Below are 21,914 nucleotides of genomic sequence, written 5' to 3'. Positions count from 1 at the left end.
GATTCTCCCTTTTTCCTCCCACATCTGCACTGTATCATTTTCATGTCCATCACCAGGAGGACCACCCAGAGTTTTATTGGCCTTTTCTCCTCTTTTTATTATGCATTTCCTTTGGCATCTGATGTGAATGACAGTACTGTTTATACTGCATCATATTATTACTTATTGGTCCAATTCATAAGTTTTCTTTTGACTGATTGCCTATTCTCATATCCTGCATGCCTACAACAGCCTGCTGCACCTGTCTCCTGCTGCTAAACTCTCCTCCTCCTCATCAAGGGGTAAAAACTTCTAGATTACGGTAGATTTTCCTGTTAATGAAACCTAGTTTTGGATACATCAGATGTTTTGATTATGTATGCAGCTTTAAGTTAGATTTCTTTTTAAAGGACAAATATGGTGAAGAACTAAGAGCATTATAAAATCTGTAATCCTTAATCGTTTGTAGGCGAAAAGACATATTCTTAATCACCCATTTATCCAGGATTGAACTGTGAATAGAGATAAAACAAGTTTCTTATCAAGTGGCACTTCATAACAGGCAATGCTGACGCTTAAGATTGTAATTGAGCCTTGAGGATGATGTAATAGTAATTGCAATATTACTAGATAATTGAATATTTCTTAATGATTTTATCATAAACTCTGACCTATATCTCAGGGTGCATTGTCTTGATTGCAGAAGCTGTTATCTGAATTTGTTTATTGGCATGTTAATTATGTGAACTTGTCTTAATATTTGAGGTTTGTCCCTTGAAAAATCAGTTAAGACCTGTCCTGCGAGTTAAATTTTGGTTAATTCTGGTGTTTCTAGCCTTTCCGAGGTCATCAAATCTTGGTTGCTCCCATGGAAGATATCCCTCATCTGGGGGAACTGAGCTTTATCAACACCTGTCATGGGACAGGAAGCTTATATCATAAAAGTGACATGTAGTTATATACTATTATGCAAAAAGTCAGTTAGGGACTTCTCGCTCGTCTTAATTAGAACCTTCAGTGGTCATTTTCAGTATAGCGTGCATTCATAAAATTGGATTTGCTTTTTATGCAATCATTTCTATCTCTTTAAAAGTTCTATTAATTAGTACTACCATCCTCTTTTAATTGTTAACTTGTTAGATTTTGTGTTATTTTACTTTGACTTTGGAGCAATGAGCTTACTTTATAAATTTTGATGCTTAATGTTGCATTAGAGTCCTCTTAAAAGATAACACAGTGGCCCGCTCATGATCATGGAGATAACAAGGTTATTGCGAATCCTCTCCAGAAACTGATTAATTGATTGATGAGCAAGGATTTAAGTCCAGGTGGGATGCGGATCATTCTGGCTATCCTGTCCTGTTCTTTTGAGATTCTGACATTAGGGATGGGTGTGGGACCCTGAAACATAATTTCGGCCTTCGTCTCGGCCATTTCATCTTCATCCTAATTGGATCGTGCACCAGCACGGCTGTCCCGATCGTGCCCTAATTATTTTTTCTTTTGCTGAAATGCAGACAGACCATTCGTCGTCGGGAGCGGAGAAGAATGAAGAAGGGTCCAGGGAATACAAACCTCTTTTTCCACTGGTGCATCCGCGTCGGCATCGTTGTCGGAGGGAGCACGATCTTCTCCTTTCGATTTTGAATTTTCGAGAGCAGGGTACGCTAGGAGGGAGGCAACTTGAGAAGGGGAAGGGAGGAGAGAGGAAGGAGGCTGTTGGATTTTCTGACGAGGAGCCAAGCCAACCGAGTAGGAGGGAGGAGAGAGGACCGGAGGGGAAGGAAAGAGGAATCTCGGTCGGGGCCTTCGGACTTTGATACGAAGTTTTATCCCAGATGCCATCCGTTCGATCGCGATCTTGTGCCCGACGTCCATGTGAACCAGGGCAAATCTAGGAGCATATGCATGGTGGATGGCGCGCAAACGGGAATTGGTGAAATACAAGGGGTAGCATGGCGTGTTATCCATCGTGGGATTTGATGCGGTCCAATTGCACCTAGTACATGCATCAGGTCCAACTGAAGCGGGGCAAATCTCAGAGCATATGCATAGTGGATAGCGTGCAATCGAAAATTGGTGAAATACAGGGGGTAGCATGGTATGTTATCCAACATGGGAGTTGACGTGGTCCAATTGCACTTGGTGCATGCACCAGGTCCAAGTGAAGTAGGGCAAGTCTCGGAGCATGTGCACGGTGGATAGCATGCAACTGGGAATTGGTGAATTACAAGGGGTAGTGTGGCCTGTTATCCATCGTGGGATTTGAAGCAGTCCAATTGCACTTGGTGCATGCAATCATGATATGGATTTCTCCCATGTGTTGCGCGATGTGATCCATTTGATCTCGTCCGTCGATCGCATCCACATGATAGCTCTCAAAACATTCTGAGTCTGTGATTTCTCTCGACTCGAGCATCATGCCCATAGGCCGCACACAGCTACTCCGATCGACGCCTATGACTCTACTCGACACTCATCTATTCATGCGTGGTCAGATGCTGCTTGGGCCAAGATTCTTAGCCTATATATTTTTTTTTAAATCGAACAAATCATATTCATCTATGCCTTATCTTAGAAGTTCAAATATATTTAAACAATAAATAAATTAGTAAAATTTCAAGATAAATTCAAAATAATTATATGTATATACATATAAGGCCATCCCAAGCATGTATGGGGATGTCTAACCGGGACGGGGCGGGACGTGGGGCGTCCCATTCTGGAAGAAAACCGGGACACTCCTATCCCACGGGATTTAAAATCTTGTTGGTGAGGTGAATCATCTTCCTTTGTGGTGTTGCGAAGGGGTCTAGTGGAGTTGTATTGTTTGAGAAGAATAAATTCTGTATATGAAACTTATTAGCATGGTTGTTCAGGAAATACTGTTTTCTGATGAATTGTTTGAGCGATAAAATTGAACTCAAGAGAAAAACTTGTGCAAGTTAACTTGGAGCCCATGCTGTGGTTTGTTCCTCAATTTAGTTATGATATTTGGTTAGCAATATGGACATAGAGGTTGAGAAGAATGCAATGCTGAACCTAAAAGGATGTGAACAAATCAACAAAGTGTTGGAGATTGTAGGCATAATGAAACAATTCTATATAATAGCAATAACATGAGTTCAATGTGATTATGGAAGAAGATTTTTGAAGCATGCATTTAAATTCCCATTGCTAGAAGATCAATGTGCATGTTGTTCTTATGTGTATTACAATCTAGTAAATGCCAAGTTTTATTCATAGCAGCAAGAATTGCTATCTTATAAGCTTTGTCAAACTTCATGAGTACACCTTGTAAGTAGGGGTGGGAGCCAGGTAGGTTTTTTCTGATTTTTGACCCATCTCAAATCCTAATAGGACCTGTTTAGTAAAACTCTATAGTGTTTGGAATGGGGTTGGATTTAAAATTAAAATCGCTAGGGTTTGAGATTTGCACCTAGGGTATGCTACCTGAACTGATTATATATAATATATATTTCTTTATGAACTTTTATAAAAACATATATATTGTGAGGTACTTGAACCCCAAAGCTCAAGAACATCTAACCTCTACCTTTATTACTGAGCTATAAAACTTATTTATATTTAGACTGTTTGCCAAATTAATTTTATTATTTTTACTTGATATTGTCCCACCCCTTCCCCCCCTTTTTTATTTCTTTTAAATAAAATTTTGGGTCGGTTACCTGATCCAACCCGAATAATCTGATCCAAATAAAGATTAATTGGGTGGGTTCAAGTATGTGACGAATTTACCATTTTTGATGGGATGTGTCACGTCTCTGGCCCGAGATCGCGAGCAGGAGGTCGCGGCAACCGCCGCATACTTATGAAGAACTCTCTCCATAAGCATGCAAGGCATCTCATCACGATATCAATGCATCACAGCAGAATAAATTCAAATAATTATTATTCAACTTTAATTCAAGTAATTAAATCAAATATCTTACATCCAATAAAATTTTACTAAAAATAAAATAATAGATCTAAGTTCAATGAAGTTGACAATGCTAAATCTTGCCTCTAAAAGCTGTCCCAATATTTCTTCCCACGCTCGTAATTAATTATTTGAATCTGAAAAATAGAAAGAAAGGTAATGAGCTAGCAGCCCAGTAAGTAACAAATATCTCAACTAGATATTTTAGATATTATATAATTTTCAAGAACAATGCTGCAAATAAACATAAAAATATATTTCTTGCTGATTTTATACAAATCCAATCTTTTCAAATATTCACATATAATATAATCATAAATTCGATTCGATTCAAAACACTCGTAACTCAACAGCCTTGACTATGACAAACGTTTAACCCCCATTGGCGGGGTCTATTGAATACCAGCGCACAACCCCCACTGGCAGGGTCCACAAACACCAATGCACAACCTCCACTGGGTCCACTAAATACCAGTGCACAACCCCCACTGGCAGGGTCCACTGAGTACCAACGTATAATCTCCATTGGTGGGGCCCACTGAAATATAGTTAGGCTGAGAGCATAAATCCGATCTGTATCAAAACACTTTTGTATCATAATATATCATAATTTTTTACTGAACATGTGCATAATCGACGTACCATAATATTTCAAAAGTACTTTTCTTTCAAAACATAATTTCATAAATCATGCATAATTTCAGAGAATAATTATTTATTTTCAAAATAAATATGAAATATCTCGAGAAGATGATTTATTACTTATCTTTCACAGAGCACTGAATGAATAGATCGACTAACTTCTAGGAGATTCTTCAGTGCCTATTATCCAAAATTATATTTTTACATTAATTTTAATTCAAAATTAAATCTAAACAAATCTTAAATCAAAACCTCACTTAGAATCAGATTCTTCCCTAAACTCGATAAAAATCATCAAAATGAAGCCTTCACTATGCTAATCTTAGAAGGATAACTTTGGAGAGAGAAATCCATCAAGAGAGAAATAATCTAGAGAGAAAATTTTAGAGAGAGAAAGTAGAGAGAGAAAGTTCAATTCTAGAGAGAGAAAGTAAGTGTTCAGACTGAAAGAAGAGAGAGAAGAGAGAGAAACTCTCTCATTTTTATTTTATTATTTATTTATTTCTTTTTTTTTTTTTTTTTTTTTTTTTTTCCTTTTTTTCCTTTTTTTTTTTTCTTTTTCTTTTTTTTTCTTCCTACTTCCCGTGGCCTCCCTGGGTGAAAAAAAACGAAATAGGGGACCGAATGGTCCCCTCATACGGTTGGCCGACCGGCGATCGGCCGGCACAGGAATGGCTGGTAGCCGGAGGAGAGTGCACCGCCATCCCAAGGGTCCTAAATCGGTGACCGGCGGCGACCACCGACGTTCGAAAATCAAAAAAAATCGAAACCTCTCCCACGACAAAATCCGGCGACTCCGATCACCGACGAGCGTGCACACCGGCACGGGAAGGGAGAGAAAAGAGGAAGAGAACCACATGCTTACCTCGAGATCCGACGACCTCTCTGGCAAGGAATTGCGGCGGGCGCAGTGACGGTTTCTGCGAGCGATTTCCAGCGATCTTCGCCGTTTCGCTCCAGGATTCTTTGGTAGGAAGAAGGGAGAAGGGTCTCCTCTTTAAATAGAACCGGAGGAGAGGAGTTTGACTCCTCTCCGATGAGGTTTCTGACTCCGATTAGGAGCCGGTCGGGAGAAGAAGACTCCCTGCGGGAGTTTTCTTCATTTTTTTTTTTGGGCTGGGTTTAAGGCCCAATGGGCTGGATGTTACAGGACGGGTTTGGGATTTTTGGGCAAATTTTTAATTGGGTTTGGAATGAATTCAGGTAGTAGAATTTTAAATGGTTAGGGTACAAGTAGGCCAAATTTTGTGGGTACCCTACCCATTGCCATTCGTTCTTGTAAGCTAATATGTTCTCATGTCCAAGAATGTTAAGGACAGCATCATCACAACCACTGTAAATCATAATGAACACTAGATTATTGAGTCTAATCCTCTAGTAACATTGAAGACTAATCTCTCTTCTTGTAGTTTTGCATCTTGACATTTAAATGCCTTTTCTTATGGTTGTGGTGGCAGGGTCGGCCCCCCCCCTCTCCCCCTTCCCCTACAAAAAAGAACACCCCCCCCCCCCAAGAAAAAAAGAAAGAAAAAAGAAAACAACATATCCTATGGCCATGTTTAAAACTACTAGTCTTAGTTTTTCTTCAATTAGGAGATTGAGAAGATTATTATGGGGAATTCTAGCATGCATCTTGACCCACCGAGGCACCTTCTATCAAAAAAAGTTTACCAATCTCCTTCCATTTGATAAGAATATTTGAAGTAACATTCCCATAAAGTCACAATCTCATTCAATCTTGGCTAGATGTAATAAATTAGGATCGGGATAACCTCATCGCTGCTTGCTTCAAAATTGGTCAAGCAGACTCCCCTACTTAAATCTTTTATTTTCAAAGGATTTGGCTAACTTGCTTATTTATTTCCCCCATAAGTTTCGCTGTGGGCAAGAAAGAAAAGTATGTTTGTGGTGTCTCTCACTCTCACCTTGTTGCCCAAAAAGGTAGCAACTCAAGAGGGGGGGTGAATTAGATTTTTTAAAAATTTTTATTAAATTTGAAATCTAAGCAATAATATGCTTCAATTAACTTATGTGATTGTAAAGTGAAAGCAATGTGCAACAATGAAAATAAGAGATAAAATAAGCTATGCAAGAATTAAGATAATGCTAAGCAAGAATTAAGATAATGTTAAGTAAGAAATAAAAATTAGTCAAGCAAGCACAAGAAGGCACAACATAATATGATCAAATTTATAGTGGTTCGGTGCAATCCCATACCTATGTCCACTCTTCAAGAGGTCTTTTGGAATTCCACTATAATCTTTTTGATTACAGTGTGTTTGTTTTATCCGAGATCACAAACAAACTCAGTTGGATTTTCGAAATCACCAACTACAATTTATACACCGATTATTTTTCGATTTCACCATCAATCCAGTTGGTTTTACAGGCTCACCAAAACCTACAATATCCACTTTTGGGCTTGGATGGGTCTTAATCTCAAGTTTTTTTCCTCCAAAGAAACTTAAAAAGAAAACAAAAATACAAGATGCAGAAAATTTCAGCACAAATGAAAAATAGAAAAGATGAACTCTTTTAAATTCGAAGGAGTTGCTGATAAATTGCACAAAAGATGCTCTAACTTCTCTTGAATGATGCTTGAAAGGATGTAGAAAAAGTTGGTGATGATCACTCTTCCAAAGCTCTCAAATCTGTGCATTTGATCTCTTTTTTCTTTTTTTCGAGGATGTTCAATGATCGTCACTCATTTGAAAGTTTTTCTCTTTAATCTCTCTTAATATTACTTTCCAAATGATTCTTTAGCTTTTAATAAACTTGAAAGTGGCTAGAGAGTGAGTTTTGGCCATTGGAAGGATTGAAATAGTCGTTAGAAGCGAAAACTAGCTGTTGGAAAATTGTAGAAAAACTAGTTGTTAGTGTAGTCTTCTGTCATGAGTCGACTCAGTCTTCACGAGTCGGCTTGAGTTGCCCATGAGTCGGATCTTGCAAGGATCCTAAAAATGCAGTATTCTATTTTCTTTGAGAGAGTTCGTACTGTTCACGAGTCGACTCGAGCTTGTGCCAGTTTTCTTCCAACGTGTCAGAGTCGACTTTTCTTCTTTAGAAGTTGGCTGTTAGCCAATCTGTGAAAATCTATTCTTTGAAGTGCTTTGGTTTGGCAACTTGAGAGGATTTCTTCTAAGATATTTTCTTCATTGAGAATATTTTAGAAATCCTACATTCACTCTTGAAATACATAGTACCATAGTTATTCAGCATTTTGTAATCATCAAAATGAATCATAGGATTAACAATCTCTCCCTTTTTGACGATGACAAAACTTTGAGTATATGCATAATAAAGCATAATGTATTTCAGTTAATTTACTAACATGAATCATGAAATGAATAATTAAACACTTTAAGCTTATACTTCATGAATGTTTCAATTCAATAATCAAAATTATATTCAACATACACTCATTCATATGATTTTTTCAAGCAAACAAATGACGATCCCAACATAACTTCTCCAATATACTCAATTTAAACAAAGAAGTATATAAGCATATATTCAAAAACATAACTCTTTCCCTTTTTGACAGTAACAAAAAGCACAAGGGAAGGATTCAGAAAATATCATCAAAATCAACTTCCAATTTCAGATACACATTAAATTTTTAGAATTTGATTTAAGTTTCTCCCTTTCAAATTTAACTTGGATTTAACTTTCAAATTCAGATTTTAGAATTTCTTCCTTTTTGTAGGTTCTCCCTCTTTTTGAAAGATTGTAGCAAATTCGGATCAAATTTCTTCTCTTATTTTTGAACAATATAGATTCAAAAGCACTTTTCCTCTCTTTAATAGTGTAGATTTAACATGCATCTCCCCTTTTTTGTATCAAATAAATTCTCAAATTTAGTTACAAAATTACTTTCAGCTTTAAAGATCCAACAATAATAGAGATTTTTAGAACTATGGATTTGAATGGATGATTCAAAGCAAATCATAAAACATGTTTAAATTTGCAGAAATTATTTTTTTTTTCTTTAAGAGGTATCAATCAATTTATGTTCAGAAAAAGATGTACATTTTTTAAATTTATCTTAAATGATATCATATTAAGAATATATCAATGCAAAACATATTTGAGACTAAACATTCATTTCTTTTGCTAAAGATGAAGCAATAGAGTTTAAGGTAAAAATAAACTATGAAAATTATGATACCAATTGTGATAATATTCTTAAGAAATTCTGCTGGATACCAATTAAAAGAAGTTTGAGTTTGTATCTTTGAAAAACAATCAATTGAAAACAGAAAATAACCAATTTAATTCTTCTTGATACCAAATATTTTGAGATTCAATCCAAATAGCAACTATCCAAAAAAAAATTATTTTTCTTCTTTTGATCAATATAGATTTAAAAAATATATCTTTCTTTTTTCGAATAAAGTTGATGCATTAAACGGATTCTCAAATTCAATTACAAATAGACTTTGAGCTTTAAGGATTCAAGAAGGATAGAGCTTTTCAGAACAAAAAAATTTGAGTATCAAAGCCAAGCATATGAAATATTTAGAAAACTTATCTTTTTTTTTTTTTAATGGGTATTAATCAATTAAATTCAGAGAAGTTATTATGAATGTATCAGAGCAAAATCAGTGCAAAATATGGTATCAAAGCAAAATATATTAAAGACAACATTCTTGGGTTGTTTGATACCAGTTGCAAAAGTAATATTTTTTGTACCAATTATTTTGCAAATCAAACCAAATAATAGCTTGCTTGAAAGTTTTCTTGATACCAATTAAAGATTTAGAAAGAACATTTATCAAATTCATTTCTCGACAATAATCAATTTGAGTAAAATATTTTACAAATTCAGCTCGACACTAATAGAATATGCAAAGCAAATCATAAAAAGATCTTCAGTTATTCTTCGAAAGGATCATCTCTTCCTTTTTTTAAGAAATATCAAGCAGTTTAGTTCAGAAAAGGTATGAAATTTTTTTAATTTGTTTTAAACAACATCATATTAAAAATATAACAGTACAAAATCAGATTTGAGACAGGCATTCTTTTCTTTTTGTCAAATGATAAATCAATAAAAATACAAGATAAATAGTAAGCTGTTTGATACCAATTGATTAAAACTAAAATTCTCTTTAAATACTTAGCTTTAAGGATAAATAATAGCTTTCTTGAAAAATATTTTGTTTGATATCAATTTTAAAAGATTCTGGAAGAGCATGTTTCAAATTCATTTTTCGATATCAATCAACCGGAACAAAATATGAATGTTCATCAATAAATTTTCTTTTAAGATCAAAAATAATTTCTTGATACCAATCAATTGTCAAAAAGAATGATGATATGATCAAAACATGCGAATACAATCAAATGAATAAAACCACATGAATGCTCAAATAATTTTTTATGACTCATTAAATAAAGTAAAATTTCTCTTATTAAGTTTAAAAATCATCTCCTTTTAATTTTGATTTCTCTCCTTGTTTTTAATGGTAAATGCTAGAAGATTTAATTTTCTTAATTCTCCCCTTTTTTTTTCAAAGAATGCACATTCATTTAATTAAAAGCAAGCATTGCAAGAACACATTTTTCTCTTCCTTAGTTTTATAACCAGGACAAATATTCAATTAAGCAAATAAGCACAATTATTTAATTTAAGCAAGCAATCATTTCTCCTCTATTTTACACATAAAACACATATTCAATCAAATAAGTGTAAACATTAAGCACATTGTATTTTCATAAAAAATCACATTTCATTGATTTGCAAGCTATGATTACATAAAATGATGAAAACATATACGATGTATGAGAGCTATATCTATCAAAAGATGGATTGCTAGGGTCACTAAAGATCTAAAAAATGAGTCTTCGAATTTTTAGTAAGGATAGGTTAGGGTAATCCTAACATGAAGGTCCAGGCTAGATAAAAGGAGAGGGTGGTCTTATGTCTTCAGATGATTATCCCCGAACATTTCACGCAGCAGTGAAAGTTTAAATCAACCTGGCGGACTCCTCTCTAGCTAGTGCTAGAGTGTCCATCAGTTCTTTTCTTGCATGCTGTGCTTCTGATGGATATCTTTGAATCCGTGCACAAACAGAAGAGACGATCTTGATGGAAATCCTCTCGATAAGTGCACCTCATCCAGTATGCCAAATAATCGATTTGAGTTCTCTGGACGATTGGTTTGTGGAGAAGCGGTTTCTTATGCTGCTCTGTTGGCTCCTTAGTTCTGATATCTACTACAATGGATTTTGCTGTAGGAGCCATCATCATCTACTGTAGCATGAGTGCTGGCATTAATATCTTCGATATCCTCAACATCATCTTGATCCAATATAAATCTCAATCTAATGTGTCGTTGCTCGAGATGATCTGAAGTGCTCCCATTGGTCTGTATATGTAGTGTGTGCCCAATGCTATCAATGTCCATCTCAACTTGCACGTCTTTCACTTTGAAAATTAGACTTCCAACTCATCCTCTTAATTTTCTGAGCAATTACAATTCCTTGTGTCACAATCTCAAAGTCTATTTTTTTGCTCAAAATTATTTAGAAGCTTGGTCCTTTTTTCTTGCATGGGATAATTAGTTGGAGTAGCTCTAAATTCTTGAATTTCTGTACGGAACTTACTCTTCCTTTGGGCGAATTGCTTCCGTGGTACCATTGGTGAACAAGGACCACAAGAATAGGATGGAAATGGAGATGGGAGGTTCAATTTTGGTGGGAGAGGGGTTTGAAAGGGATTATGGCTCGAGAAAATTGAAAACGGAATGATAGAGCCTTAGGACATTTTCAGTTAAGAAATCTATCTCAGACATAAGGGTCGACTGCTGCTAAATTAAGAGTCGGCTCTTGAAGAGAGGTTGACTCTAGTAACATTGGGAGTCGGCTCCTCATAGAATTATTTTTTCTTCTGAAAATCATGAGTCGACTCCCTAGATCCAAGAGTCTACTACTCACAGCAGAAAACAGCTCAAGGAGTTTCAAATCAAGGAAAACTTTTACAAATTGAATAGAGATCAATGGGCAATCAAAATAATGATCAAGAAAGATATTTAAATCAATTTGGGGGATCAAGAATTAATCAATTGGGGGGGTTTAATTATCAATCAAATCAGATGAACCTAGAGGATTTTCAAATCCTAAAAGATCAACCTAAAATGTGATGCAAATCAAAAACATCAAGCATATGATTTTTTATGATTAAGTGCAGTGTTCGCCGTACCGGGCCGAACCGCCCGGTACGGGGCGTACCGAGTCGGACCGGCGCTCAAACGGTTCGGTTCGGACCTTTTTTTCGAGAACAACCCGAATCGGTACCGAATCGAGTGGTTCGGTCTGGTTCGCTTCCATACCGTCCAAAATCGGACGGTATGGTCCGGTTCGGTCTGGTTCGGTGTGAACCGAACCGTACCGACACCCCATGTGCCAAAAGTGACGAGGGGGAGGGGGAGGCATAAAAAGCCTTACCTGCTTTGGAGTTCTCTGAGATGTCTCAGAGAACTCCCGAGGGTCCGAAGGTCTCAACGAAACCGTTGAGACCTTCGAATAATTAAAAAAAAAGAAAAAATTTCGTCAAATTGCAGGAGTGGTTCGAGGAGAGGCTGATCTTTGGCCGGAGGTAAGATAATGTGTTATTTTTTTAGTAAATATTTTTTTTTAATTTTTGTTGTAAAAAATAGGATAAGAAGAGAGAATGAAAATAAGAGAAAATCATGCCAAAATCTTGTGATTTTGGGATGATTTAATTATATGTGATAGATCTTTGGAAGATCTACACGATGACACCAAAATTGTTAATTTTTGTTAATTATATATTTTTTAAATATTTTTAAATATTTATTTATTTAAAAATTAAAAAAAATTTAAATTTTACGAAAAAAATTAGAGTTTGGAAATCATGTTTAGAATGATTCAAACTACTTAAATCTAATTTCTAAATTTTTTCAAATATTTGAAATTAAAAAAATATTTTTTTAATTATTTAAATTTAAAAATTTAATTATAAAATAAAAAATATATAAAAATAGTGTTATATTTTAGTTAATTTAAAAATATTATTTGAAGCACATAACATATTTATTTGAATTTATAAGTTTTAAAATAATTATTAAAATTATTTTAAAATTATATATAATTATTTTAATTATCGTTAAACTATCGTTGTTTGTTATACTTGCATATATTTATAAGAAAAAAATTTAGAGCATACGAACGTTCACTTTAATTAATCAGCTATTTTATAGTATATATTTATTTATATAAAAATTATTAAAAAATAAAAAATAAAAAATCAGTGTTAGTTTTGAAATTGAGAATAATATTTAGAATGATTCAAAATAATTGAAATATTTGAATCTAACTTGAGATTTTTTTGAAAATTTTTTTGTAAATATTTAAATAGTAAAAAATATTATCAAATAAAAAATATATGTAATTAGTGTTATATTACAGGTAATTCAAAATAATTAGTATTTTGTTATATCTACAGAAATGAGTAAGAAGAAAGATCAAGAGCGTGACATCGGTTGGGATCATGGCGAGATGCTCTCGGCTCGGCATCATTGAAGATGCAAATGGTGCAATATAGAGTTCAAGGAGGAGTGACTAGGTTGAAGCAGCATCTAGCTGGTGGTTATCCTGATGTGTCGATGTGTCGGAAATGTCTGCAAGAGGTCCGACAATTGATGAAAAAGCACTTTGCTGATTCGAAAGCAACGAAGGAAAGGGCAAAGCAAAAAAGATCGAAGTAGACCGTCGAGCTGCAGAGCCACCTTATCACTCTAGAGAGTCAGAGAAGGCTTCTGCTCCAGATGATGAGGCACAGATTGAGGTTGCCATTCATGCGAGCTTGGCGGATCAGTACCAGCAGGAGGAGATGGCCCGATACAGAGATCGATTCGGACCATCATGCTACGAATCAGGATCTGGATCAGCGACTGGTAGGGGAGAATTCGAGTTCAGGACTACCTCAGTCAGAGAGCCTGGTGGTAGAGGGAGCAGACGCAACATGTCTTCTTTGTTGGGAGCTTTTGGCAGTAGGAGGTCCTCCAGAGATATTCCAGCAGGAGCCAGCATTCAGGATTTGGATCCACATGCTTTGTCCAGCAAGGATTCAAAGCAGCAGAGAATTGACAGTATGTTGAAAAAAGATAAGAAGGATATGTGGTGAGCTATTGGATCATGGTTTCATTTCAGCCATATTTCAGCAAATGCAGCAGCCAATCCTTACTACCGATCTGCTATTTCAGCCATAGAGACTGCCGGCCAGGGTGTAGATCCTTCAGGACCTAAGGACATCTATGGTCAGCTTCTTGACAGCAATAAGGAGGATCTGCAGAGATGGATTGCTTACAAAAATAAATGGCCTACATACGATTTGACAGTGATGTGTGATGGTTGGACAGGTCCTACTAGGCGGAGCATCATTAATTTTTTGACATACTGTGATGGAAAAATATTTTTTTACAAATCAATCGATGCTTCAGATAAGATGCACGATGCCACATATATCCTTGGTCTGATGGAGGAGGTGATTGATTCAGTGGGTGAGCAGCATGTCGTGCAGGTCATCACAGATAACGGACCACAATATAAGGCTGCCGGAGAGTTGCTGATGGAGTAGCGACCGCAGATATACTGGATCCCATGTGCTGCACATTGCATTGATCTTATATTGATGGATATCGGAAAGATTCGCAGGGTGCAGCAGGTAATGGAGATTGCCCAGATCATTACTAGATTCATCTACAACCATACATGGGTTCTTTCATTGATGCGGACGTATACTAGGGGGAGATCTTACGACTGGGTATCACACGGTTTGCTACCAACTATATAGCACTTGATAGTCTTCTTCAGAAGAAAAAACCCTACGTCAGATGTTTGTCAGTGCCGAGTGGCAGGAGAGCAGATATGCGAGGGTCGGCACTGATGGAAGTCATGTGGAGAACTTGGTGACGAGTCAGTCATTTTGGCAGCAGACTGAGAAGATAGTGAAGGCTATCAAGCCTTTATATGAGGTGCTTCGCACTGTGGACAGCGAGAGATACCCCCAGATGGGCTTCCTATATTACATGATGGAGAGGACAAAGAAACAGATCAGTGAGAATGATCCCCAGCATGCTCAAGAATTCATTAACATTATTGAGCACCGTTGGGACTATCAGATGGGCAGAGATTTGCATCTAGCTGGTAAGTTTGGATTCAAGAATGTTTTAAAATATTTTTTCGAAGCATGAAAATAAAATTATGCTTAATTAGTCTTGAAATTTATTTACAGCTTATTACTTGAATCCGAGATTTCAGTATACTATTTCGGAGATAGATATGGATAGCGAGCTTCTTGCTGCTATTCGCAATGTCATATATAAGATGGTGTCCGATCCAGAAATCGCGTCGTTGTCTGCAAGAGGTATGCTAGTTTAAAACAGATGTAATTATTCAACTGAATTCGATCTGATATATTTATAAATAATAAATATATTTTATTTCAGACGAAACAGTTTAGAGAGGGATCAGACAGTTTTGGAGTCCCATCAGCTGTTGTAAGTAAAAAGCAGATGAATCCAGGTAAATTACATATCAATAATGAGCAATGTAGATTGATATGTAATTTTGCTTAATAATATCATCAAATTTGATATATAATTTTACTTTTGTAGCTGAATGATGGATTCATTTTGGAACGTCAGTAGAAAATTTGAGACATGGCTGTCCGTATTCTTTCTCAGACAGTCTCTGCTAATGGCTGTGAGCGTAATTGATCCACTTTCGTCCTTATCCACAGCAAACAGAGAAATCATCTGACACAAAATGCCTCGACGATCTTGTATATGTTCACTACAATCTGAGGTTGAGGTTAAAATGTATTCAGGAGGAAGTTCAGTTGAAGTACACTGATCCGACGCTGGATAATTATACCGACGAGGATGACGATCCGATCATCGGATGGCTTGCAGGTCAGCAGCAGGAGCCAGAGCTTGATGAGCCAGGATCTCCTCCACGACCAGCCAGTGTGGTGGCAAGGGAGATCAGGGTGGATCCAGGACAATGGACAGAAAAAAATATTCACATAGGGTTCCAGCTGATCAGCCACAGTCTGAGGGGACACAAGGGACTCATTCATCACATGACTCGCTATCTGATACATCTTCCCAGAGATTCAAGCGAGAGATGTATAGACGTTCCTCCCGGCAGCCAGCAAGAAGGCATCCATCCTCCCAATCACAGGAAACTCAGTCACAGAGGGGCACAAGGGGGGAGAAAAAGACAGTTGCACGCGCACCACTCTCGAGAGTACAGGAGCGATCTAGTTCAGATACGGACACCAGGGAGAGTGATGATGATACTGGTAGTAGTAGCCATGGATCTGATGATCAGGGAGGAACTGGAGGACAGGAGACCACCGTTTATGAGACAGCCACAGAGTGATATTCGATTCACCGGTGAGTCTCAGTTTACGCATGTCACACAGGATAGGAATCATGGTGGACGAGTTGGTAGAGATCGTGGGGAGTCGATTTCATATAGACGACGGGCTCCTAGAGGTCGTCCAGCACATGATGCAACTGCGGACGATCTTGCACGTGGAGTAGGGTCCATGGATGTATCTGGATCATCCTTGCATTATGGATCTTATTATCCACAGTCACCTTATGATCCATATACATATGGTGTATCCGAGGTATCATCTTCTAGTGGTTACTACCCTATGCAGTCTGGAGCAGCTCCAGGATCAGATTTTGCTACTGGCATATTTGGATGGGCTCCTCCACAACCGTACCATCATCTCGAATAATACTTCTCAGAGTCAGAATTTTAGCGAGAGGTCTGAGATGTCTTACAATTCAGAGAGGATGCTTTATGGGATGATGAATATTCGAGAGTACGGTGCAGCTTGGCTAGAGGGTTGGACTAATGTCCTTCAGACTATGTTGATGATTCAGATATCTACGAGCGTCACAGTCACTCGATAAGAAATTAAATACAGAGTACATCTTAAGATTCGTATATCAGTTATTTGGCTTTGTACTTAAATATTTAGATACATTTTAATGCGTATTTTATATATATTTTTTTAGTTTTAAGATGACATAGTTGAAATATAATGTAAATAAATATATGTTTGAAATTTTGGATCAAGAATCTTTGTACCGCAACCTAACTCCAAATTGAATCCAAATATGTCAATAATATGCAATATAATGCCATATTGAGGTTGTATTTATCAATTATTAACTTTAAAAATCAAAAAAAAAAATAAAAATCGAAAAAAATTGTGTACCGGTACGTCGGGGTGTACCGTGTGTCGGTATGGTACGGTACCGGTACCGTACCAGTCCGGCACCGGCATGCCAATCGGTACCGGTACAGCGAATCTTGATTGAGTGTTTTATCTTGAAGTTCTTTGAGCTAAGCAATTTTTAAGGAACTTCAATGATTAGATATCTTATGAGGATGTCAAAAATTAATTGATAAAATTTATACAAACAATTACTTATGCAGTTAAACTTGTTTTAACTTTGATTTCTCAAACATGATACGAGGAGTTAAGAGAGCATGCTGAAGTTAAAGTAAAGCTTATGCTTATAAGAATTAAAGATGATACATAAAATTAAAAAGTTCATAATGATTAATCCATCAAAGACAATTAAATCATAGAATAAGATTATTGCAAATACTAAAAAATCATCAAAATCAATCATTAATATAACTAATAGAGACATCTTTTCTAACACCCACCATAAGACTTTTTTAAGAATTCTATCGTATACTTTCGCTAAATCAATAAAATCTATACGAAGATCTTATCTCTTTTATCTATATTTCTTTATTAATCTCCTTACGAGAAAACAACCTCCATGGTCAACATTCTAGCATAAAAACAAAAAGGTTCTTTGATTTTTATTTTTTATCACATTCCACTATCAAGTTTCCTTATCTGTATTGACTGATGCCTTTTCCGCTAGTTTCTAATAAGTGTCATGCAGAACTTCTTGAGAGTGGCTGCTTATGCATAGTGGACCTCATTGCTATAAAATTTAAGGTTTCACTTTTAGTGCTTGCTGTCAAATTCTGGAAAAACGAAAGGGACGATAATCATTAATGGATGTATGCAAGTTTTCTAGTGGTGCTCTAGGGTTTGGAGGATAAGATGTGATGTTAGAAAAGGTTCTTAGGATTTTAAGTTTAAGGCTGAAAGTTAAATATTCACCCAAATTTGAATTTCAGGCAGCAATACAGATGTCTGCATGGTAAATGGAAGATGAGCTGAGGAAGCAAAAGGAGGAAATAAAAGAAAAAGAAGAGAGAGGGAGGGGACCAGAGAGGGTGAGAGGGAGGGAGATGAGGGATTGCAAGCCAACTTTGTTAAATAGTAAAATTTACTTTCTCAGGTGAAGACTCAGATACAGCTTAAGAGTATCCGTCTTTCTGATAACCATTAACCTTTATATATGGGATATAGCCTTATCTGATCTAAGGACCAAGCAACAAATAAATTAGAAAAAAAGAATAAATTCAGGACCTAATAATAAGTGGGTCAAGAAAGTTGATGCCAAGTAAAATACTTGGTGGCCAAGTAACTTAAAGGTCCAGCTTACCAGCCAATTAACCTAATGGCTAAGTTTCTGCTAGATATTAAATAAATAGAGACACAGTACATGAATTTGGACATTTTAGATTGTTATATGCTCCATTGACACTCCTAGCAACTTGATGAGGACTTGTATCATCATGATTCAAATCGTACCTAGGTCTTTAACTGAAGGAAACGTGATGTGGCACTCTGAAACGAAAAAACAAAGAAGATTGAAAAGGAAAACCAAACTCTGGATTCTAGAATTTAATTTAATCAATCAATCAAGTCTGCAATTCCCAAAAGCCTTGTGGGCTTTTATGGACTGAATATATTCATAGATAATAACTCTATAAAAAAAAATAGTTAATTTCAAATCTAGATAACCAGTTTAATTTCAAACTTAGAAAAGATAATAACTCTTAATTTCAAATCTAGGGACTTATCTAAAAGAAACATGATAAACTCAAAGACTAAAATAATTTCGAAAATAAATAAAAATCCTCAAATCCACATGTCGGTTTCAAGTTGTTGATCTGCGCCATCTTCGTCGATAGACTTGGAATTCGAACTTGGATGCGGTTCCTTAATTCCCATCATTCCCTCCTGGTCGGAAAGAACTCGGCTCTTGCGAGGAATTGAAATAATCTTCTAAGATGTCTGGATCAATTTGACGTAGCTCTTCTTCGAGAATTCAAGTAGCAAATGAGTCTGGACGATCTTGCCATTTGATCAAAAATCATTGGCATCCTCCATCAGCAGAAGAAACAATCTCATCTGTGATAATGCGTTCAATTCGATCTGTTGAAGATGATGGAAGTGATGGAAGAATTGGAACTGGCACTGAAGGGGACGGAGTGCAATCCTTGCCATTACCTGCATGCATAGTAGGAGGCTCGAATGTGCCTCGATAAGGTAGCAAGTCCTCAACATAAAAAATTGGACTAAAGTTCAAATTAGAGGGTTATTCTACATAATAAGCATTAGGCTCAAATTTATGAAGGATATGAAATGGGCCAGTGGCTCGAGCGTGCAACTTTTTGAATGAATGTCGAGGATAGCATTCGGGATGAATACGAAGCATCACATAGTCACCCTCGTTAAACTCCATATTTCTACGATGAGCATCAGCAGCAAGTTTATATTTTTCAGTACTCATAGCAATCGTTTGCCTAATATCAGTGTGAATGTCATGAATGTGTTTAGCAAAAGAAAGTGGTTATTCCTCTTGGGTAAGAGAACAGGTCAATGAGTTGAGGGGATTAAAGCTATAAATAATTTCAAAAGGACTCTTGCCAGTAGACCGATTTACTGAGTTATTATAAGCAAATTTTGCTGTAGTCAATGAGAAATCCCACGTTCCAAGTTTATCACCAACTAGATACCTAAGTAAATTACCAAGATTTTGGTTCACAACCTCTGTTTGACCGTCCATTTGGGGATGAAAAACTGAGGAAAATTTTAAAGTAGTCCCAAACAATTTCCAAAGAGTTCCAAAAATAACTCACAAATTTGACATCACGGTCAAACACTATAGAAGAGGATAACCCGTGAAGTCCGACAACTTTCCTAAAAAATAACTTAGTAACAGAAGTGGCATGAGAAGTCTTTTGACAAGGAATAAAGTGTGCCATTTTGGAAAATCTATCAATAATAATTAGGATTGAATCGTGTCACCTAGCAGTACTGGGTAATCCAAGAATAAAATCCATACTAAGGTCTTTCCATGGGGAATGAGGAATCGGTAAAGGAGTATATAAGTCAGTGTTTTGCTCTCGAGCCTTAGCTAATTGACATGTGCGACATTGAGCGAGGATTCTAGCCACGTCCTTTTTAAGAGATGGCCAATAAAATCTATCTTCAACCATAGTTATAGCCTTATTAAGCCCAAATAAGAAAATTCCATAGAGATGTTCGAGGTATACAAAGATGACAGCTTTTAAATAGGTAACCATCTCTGATCACAAAGTCAACATATTCTTGACGGTTTCCTTGACTAACCTCTTGATAGATGTTAGCAAAATTAGGACAATGCTGATAGTTGTTTTTTATTTGCTCAAAATCCACTATCTCAGCATTCATGGATTGGAGGACAGTAATTACCCTACTTAGCACGTCAGCAGTCTTATTCTCAACACCAGCTTGGTGTTTGAGAACAAAGGTATAATCCTGGAGAAACTCTACTCACTTGACATATCTAGCATTAAGTTTCTTCTGAGATTGGATATGCTTAAGGGACAAGTGATTAGAATATAGGACAAACTCTTTGGATAAAAGGTAATATCATCAATATCTAAGAGCTTATACTACAGCATAGAACTCTTTGTCATATGTAGAATATCTTTGCTTAGCGTCATTAAGTTTTTTGCTAAAATAGGCTATCGGATGACCCTCCGGACTAAGAACTCCAATTCCAATGCCCGATGCATCACAGGCTACTTCAAAAACTTTTGAAAAGTTAGGATGAATCAGAATAGGTGCTTCGGTCATCCTAAGCTTTATTTCATTAAAAGCTTTGGCAGTGGCAGCTGACCAGTGAAACTCCCCTTTCTTCATTACAATTTGTGATGGGGGCCATGATGGTACTAAATTCCCTAATAAAGTGCCTATAGAAAGAGGCTAGACCATGAAAGATATGAATCTCAGAAAGGGATGTTGGTTCTAGCCATTCTTTAATGGCTTGCACCTTCTCAGGGTCAGCCATGATACTCTGGGAAGATACAACATATCCCAAAAATAGTACTTGATCTTGAAGGAATGAACACTTTAAGATTAATATGCAACCTGGCGGATCTAAGAGTAAGAAAGACCTCTCTAAGATGACGTAGGTGCTCTTTTCTAGAACTATCATAGATTAGGATATCATCAAAATATACGATTAAGAATTTACCAATGAAGGGTCTCAACAATTCCATCATAAATCGCATGAATGTACTAGGAGCATTGGATAACCCAAATGGCATAACTAACCATTCATAAAGGCCATCCTGGGTTTTAAAGGTAGTTTTTCCACTCATCCCTAGGTCGGATTCTAATTTGATGATACCCACTATGCAAATCAAATTTAGAATATATTATAGAGCCAGCTAATTGGTCAAGTATGTTCTCAAGCTTAGGAATGGAAAACCTATACTTGACAGTGATCCTATTGATAGCCCTACTATCTATACACATCCTCTATGTACCATCTTTCTTTGGTTTTAAAAGGGTTGGTACAACACAAGGACTAAGGCTAGGTCGAATGTGATCTTTTTGCAACAAGCCATCTATTTGCCTTCTCATTTCTTCACGCTCCTTCGGGTTTCAACCTATAGTGTGGAAGATTAGGTATCAAGGACCCCAGAACTAAATCAATAGCATGTTGAATATCTCGTAAGGGAGGAAGGCCATTTGGTATATCTTCTGAGGTCACATCCTTAAATTCTTCTAATAACATTTCTATCTCAGGAGGTGGATTATTTTGGAAGTTTGAGGTAAACCGAATTTCACCCTTAGGAATGACCACCAACACAATTCTAGATTTCGAACTCTCTTATTCAAATTCCCTATGAGTTAAAATGTGACAGTTTTTTTGATCGAGAAGTTGAGAAGAATTCTTATCTTTTTTTAAAGTTTGGGACACACTAGGTTTGGCGGGATTTAACTTAATTTTCTTACCATTGTGTGTAAAAACTTAGGTATTTTCTCTACCAAAATTATGAACATCTACATCATAAATCCAAGGTCGACCTAACAAGACACTAGCTACCTCCATAGGTAACACATCACACATAATGTCAGCAGAATAAGCTTCCATCT

General features: G+C 36.4%; 1 protein-coding gene and 1 long non-coding RNA gene across 2 annotated transcripts in view; both read left to right on the top strand.

The window, feature by feature from the left end:
* The first annotated feature begins 211 nt into the window (after positions 1–211).
* LOC140854549 (uncharacterized) overlaps positions 212–21,914 on the top strand; it is a 35,335-nt gene continuing 13,632 nt past the window's right edge. The window contains exon 1 of the long non-coding RNA XR_012137761.1: positions 212–281. This is a non-coding gene — a long non-coding RNA (uncharacterized lncRNA). The remainder of the gene's footprint in view (positions 282–21,914) is intronic.
* Positions 12,905–15,330, top strand: LOC140854546 (uncharacterized). Its single transcript, XM_073250507.1, has 3 exons — positions 12,905–14,731; positions 14,820–14,951; positions 15,034–15,330. The coding sequence occupies exons 1-3, from the start codon at positions 14,419–14,421 to the stop codon at positions 15,045–15,047; spliced, it is 459 nt and encodes a 152-aa protein (XP_073106608.1). The 5' UTR covers positions 12,905–14,418; the 3' UTR covers positions 15,048–15,330.

Source organism: Elaeis guineensis, unplaced genomic scaffold, assembly GCF_000442705.2.
Source record: "Elaeis guineensis isolate ETL-2024a unplaced genomic scaffold, EG11 Super_Scaffold_1000061, whole genome shotgun sequence".
NCBI lineage: Eukaryota > Viridiplantae > Streptophyta > Magnoliopsida > Arecales > Arecaceae > Elaeis > Elaeis guineensis.
Note: the sequence above shows the minus strand (reverse complement) of the source record. Positions and strands in the feature narration are given on the sequence as shown.

Bases quoted from the DNA above. Each gene is read 5' to 3' on its own strand.
- LOC140854546 (XM_073250507.1), top strand. From the start codon at position 14,419: ATGTTTGTCAGTGCCGAGTGGCAGGAGAGCAGATATGCGAGGGTCGGC. The intron at 14,732-14,819 runs GTAAGTTTGGAT...ATTTATTTACAG, and splicing joins CAGAGATTTGCATCTAGCTG to CTTATTACTTGAATCCGAGA.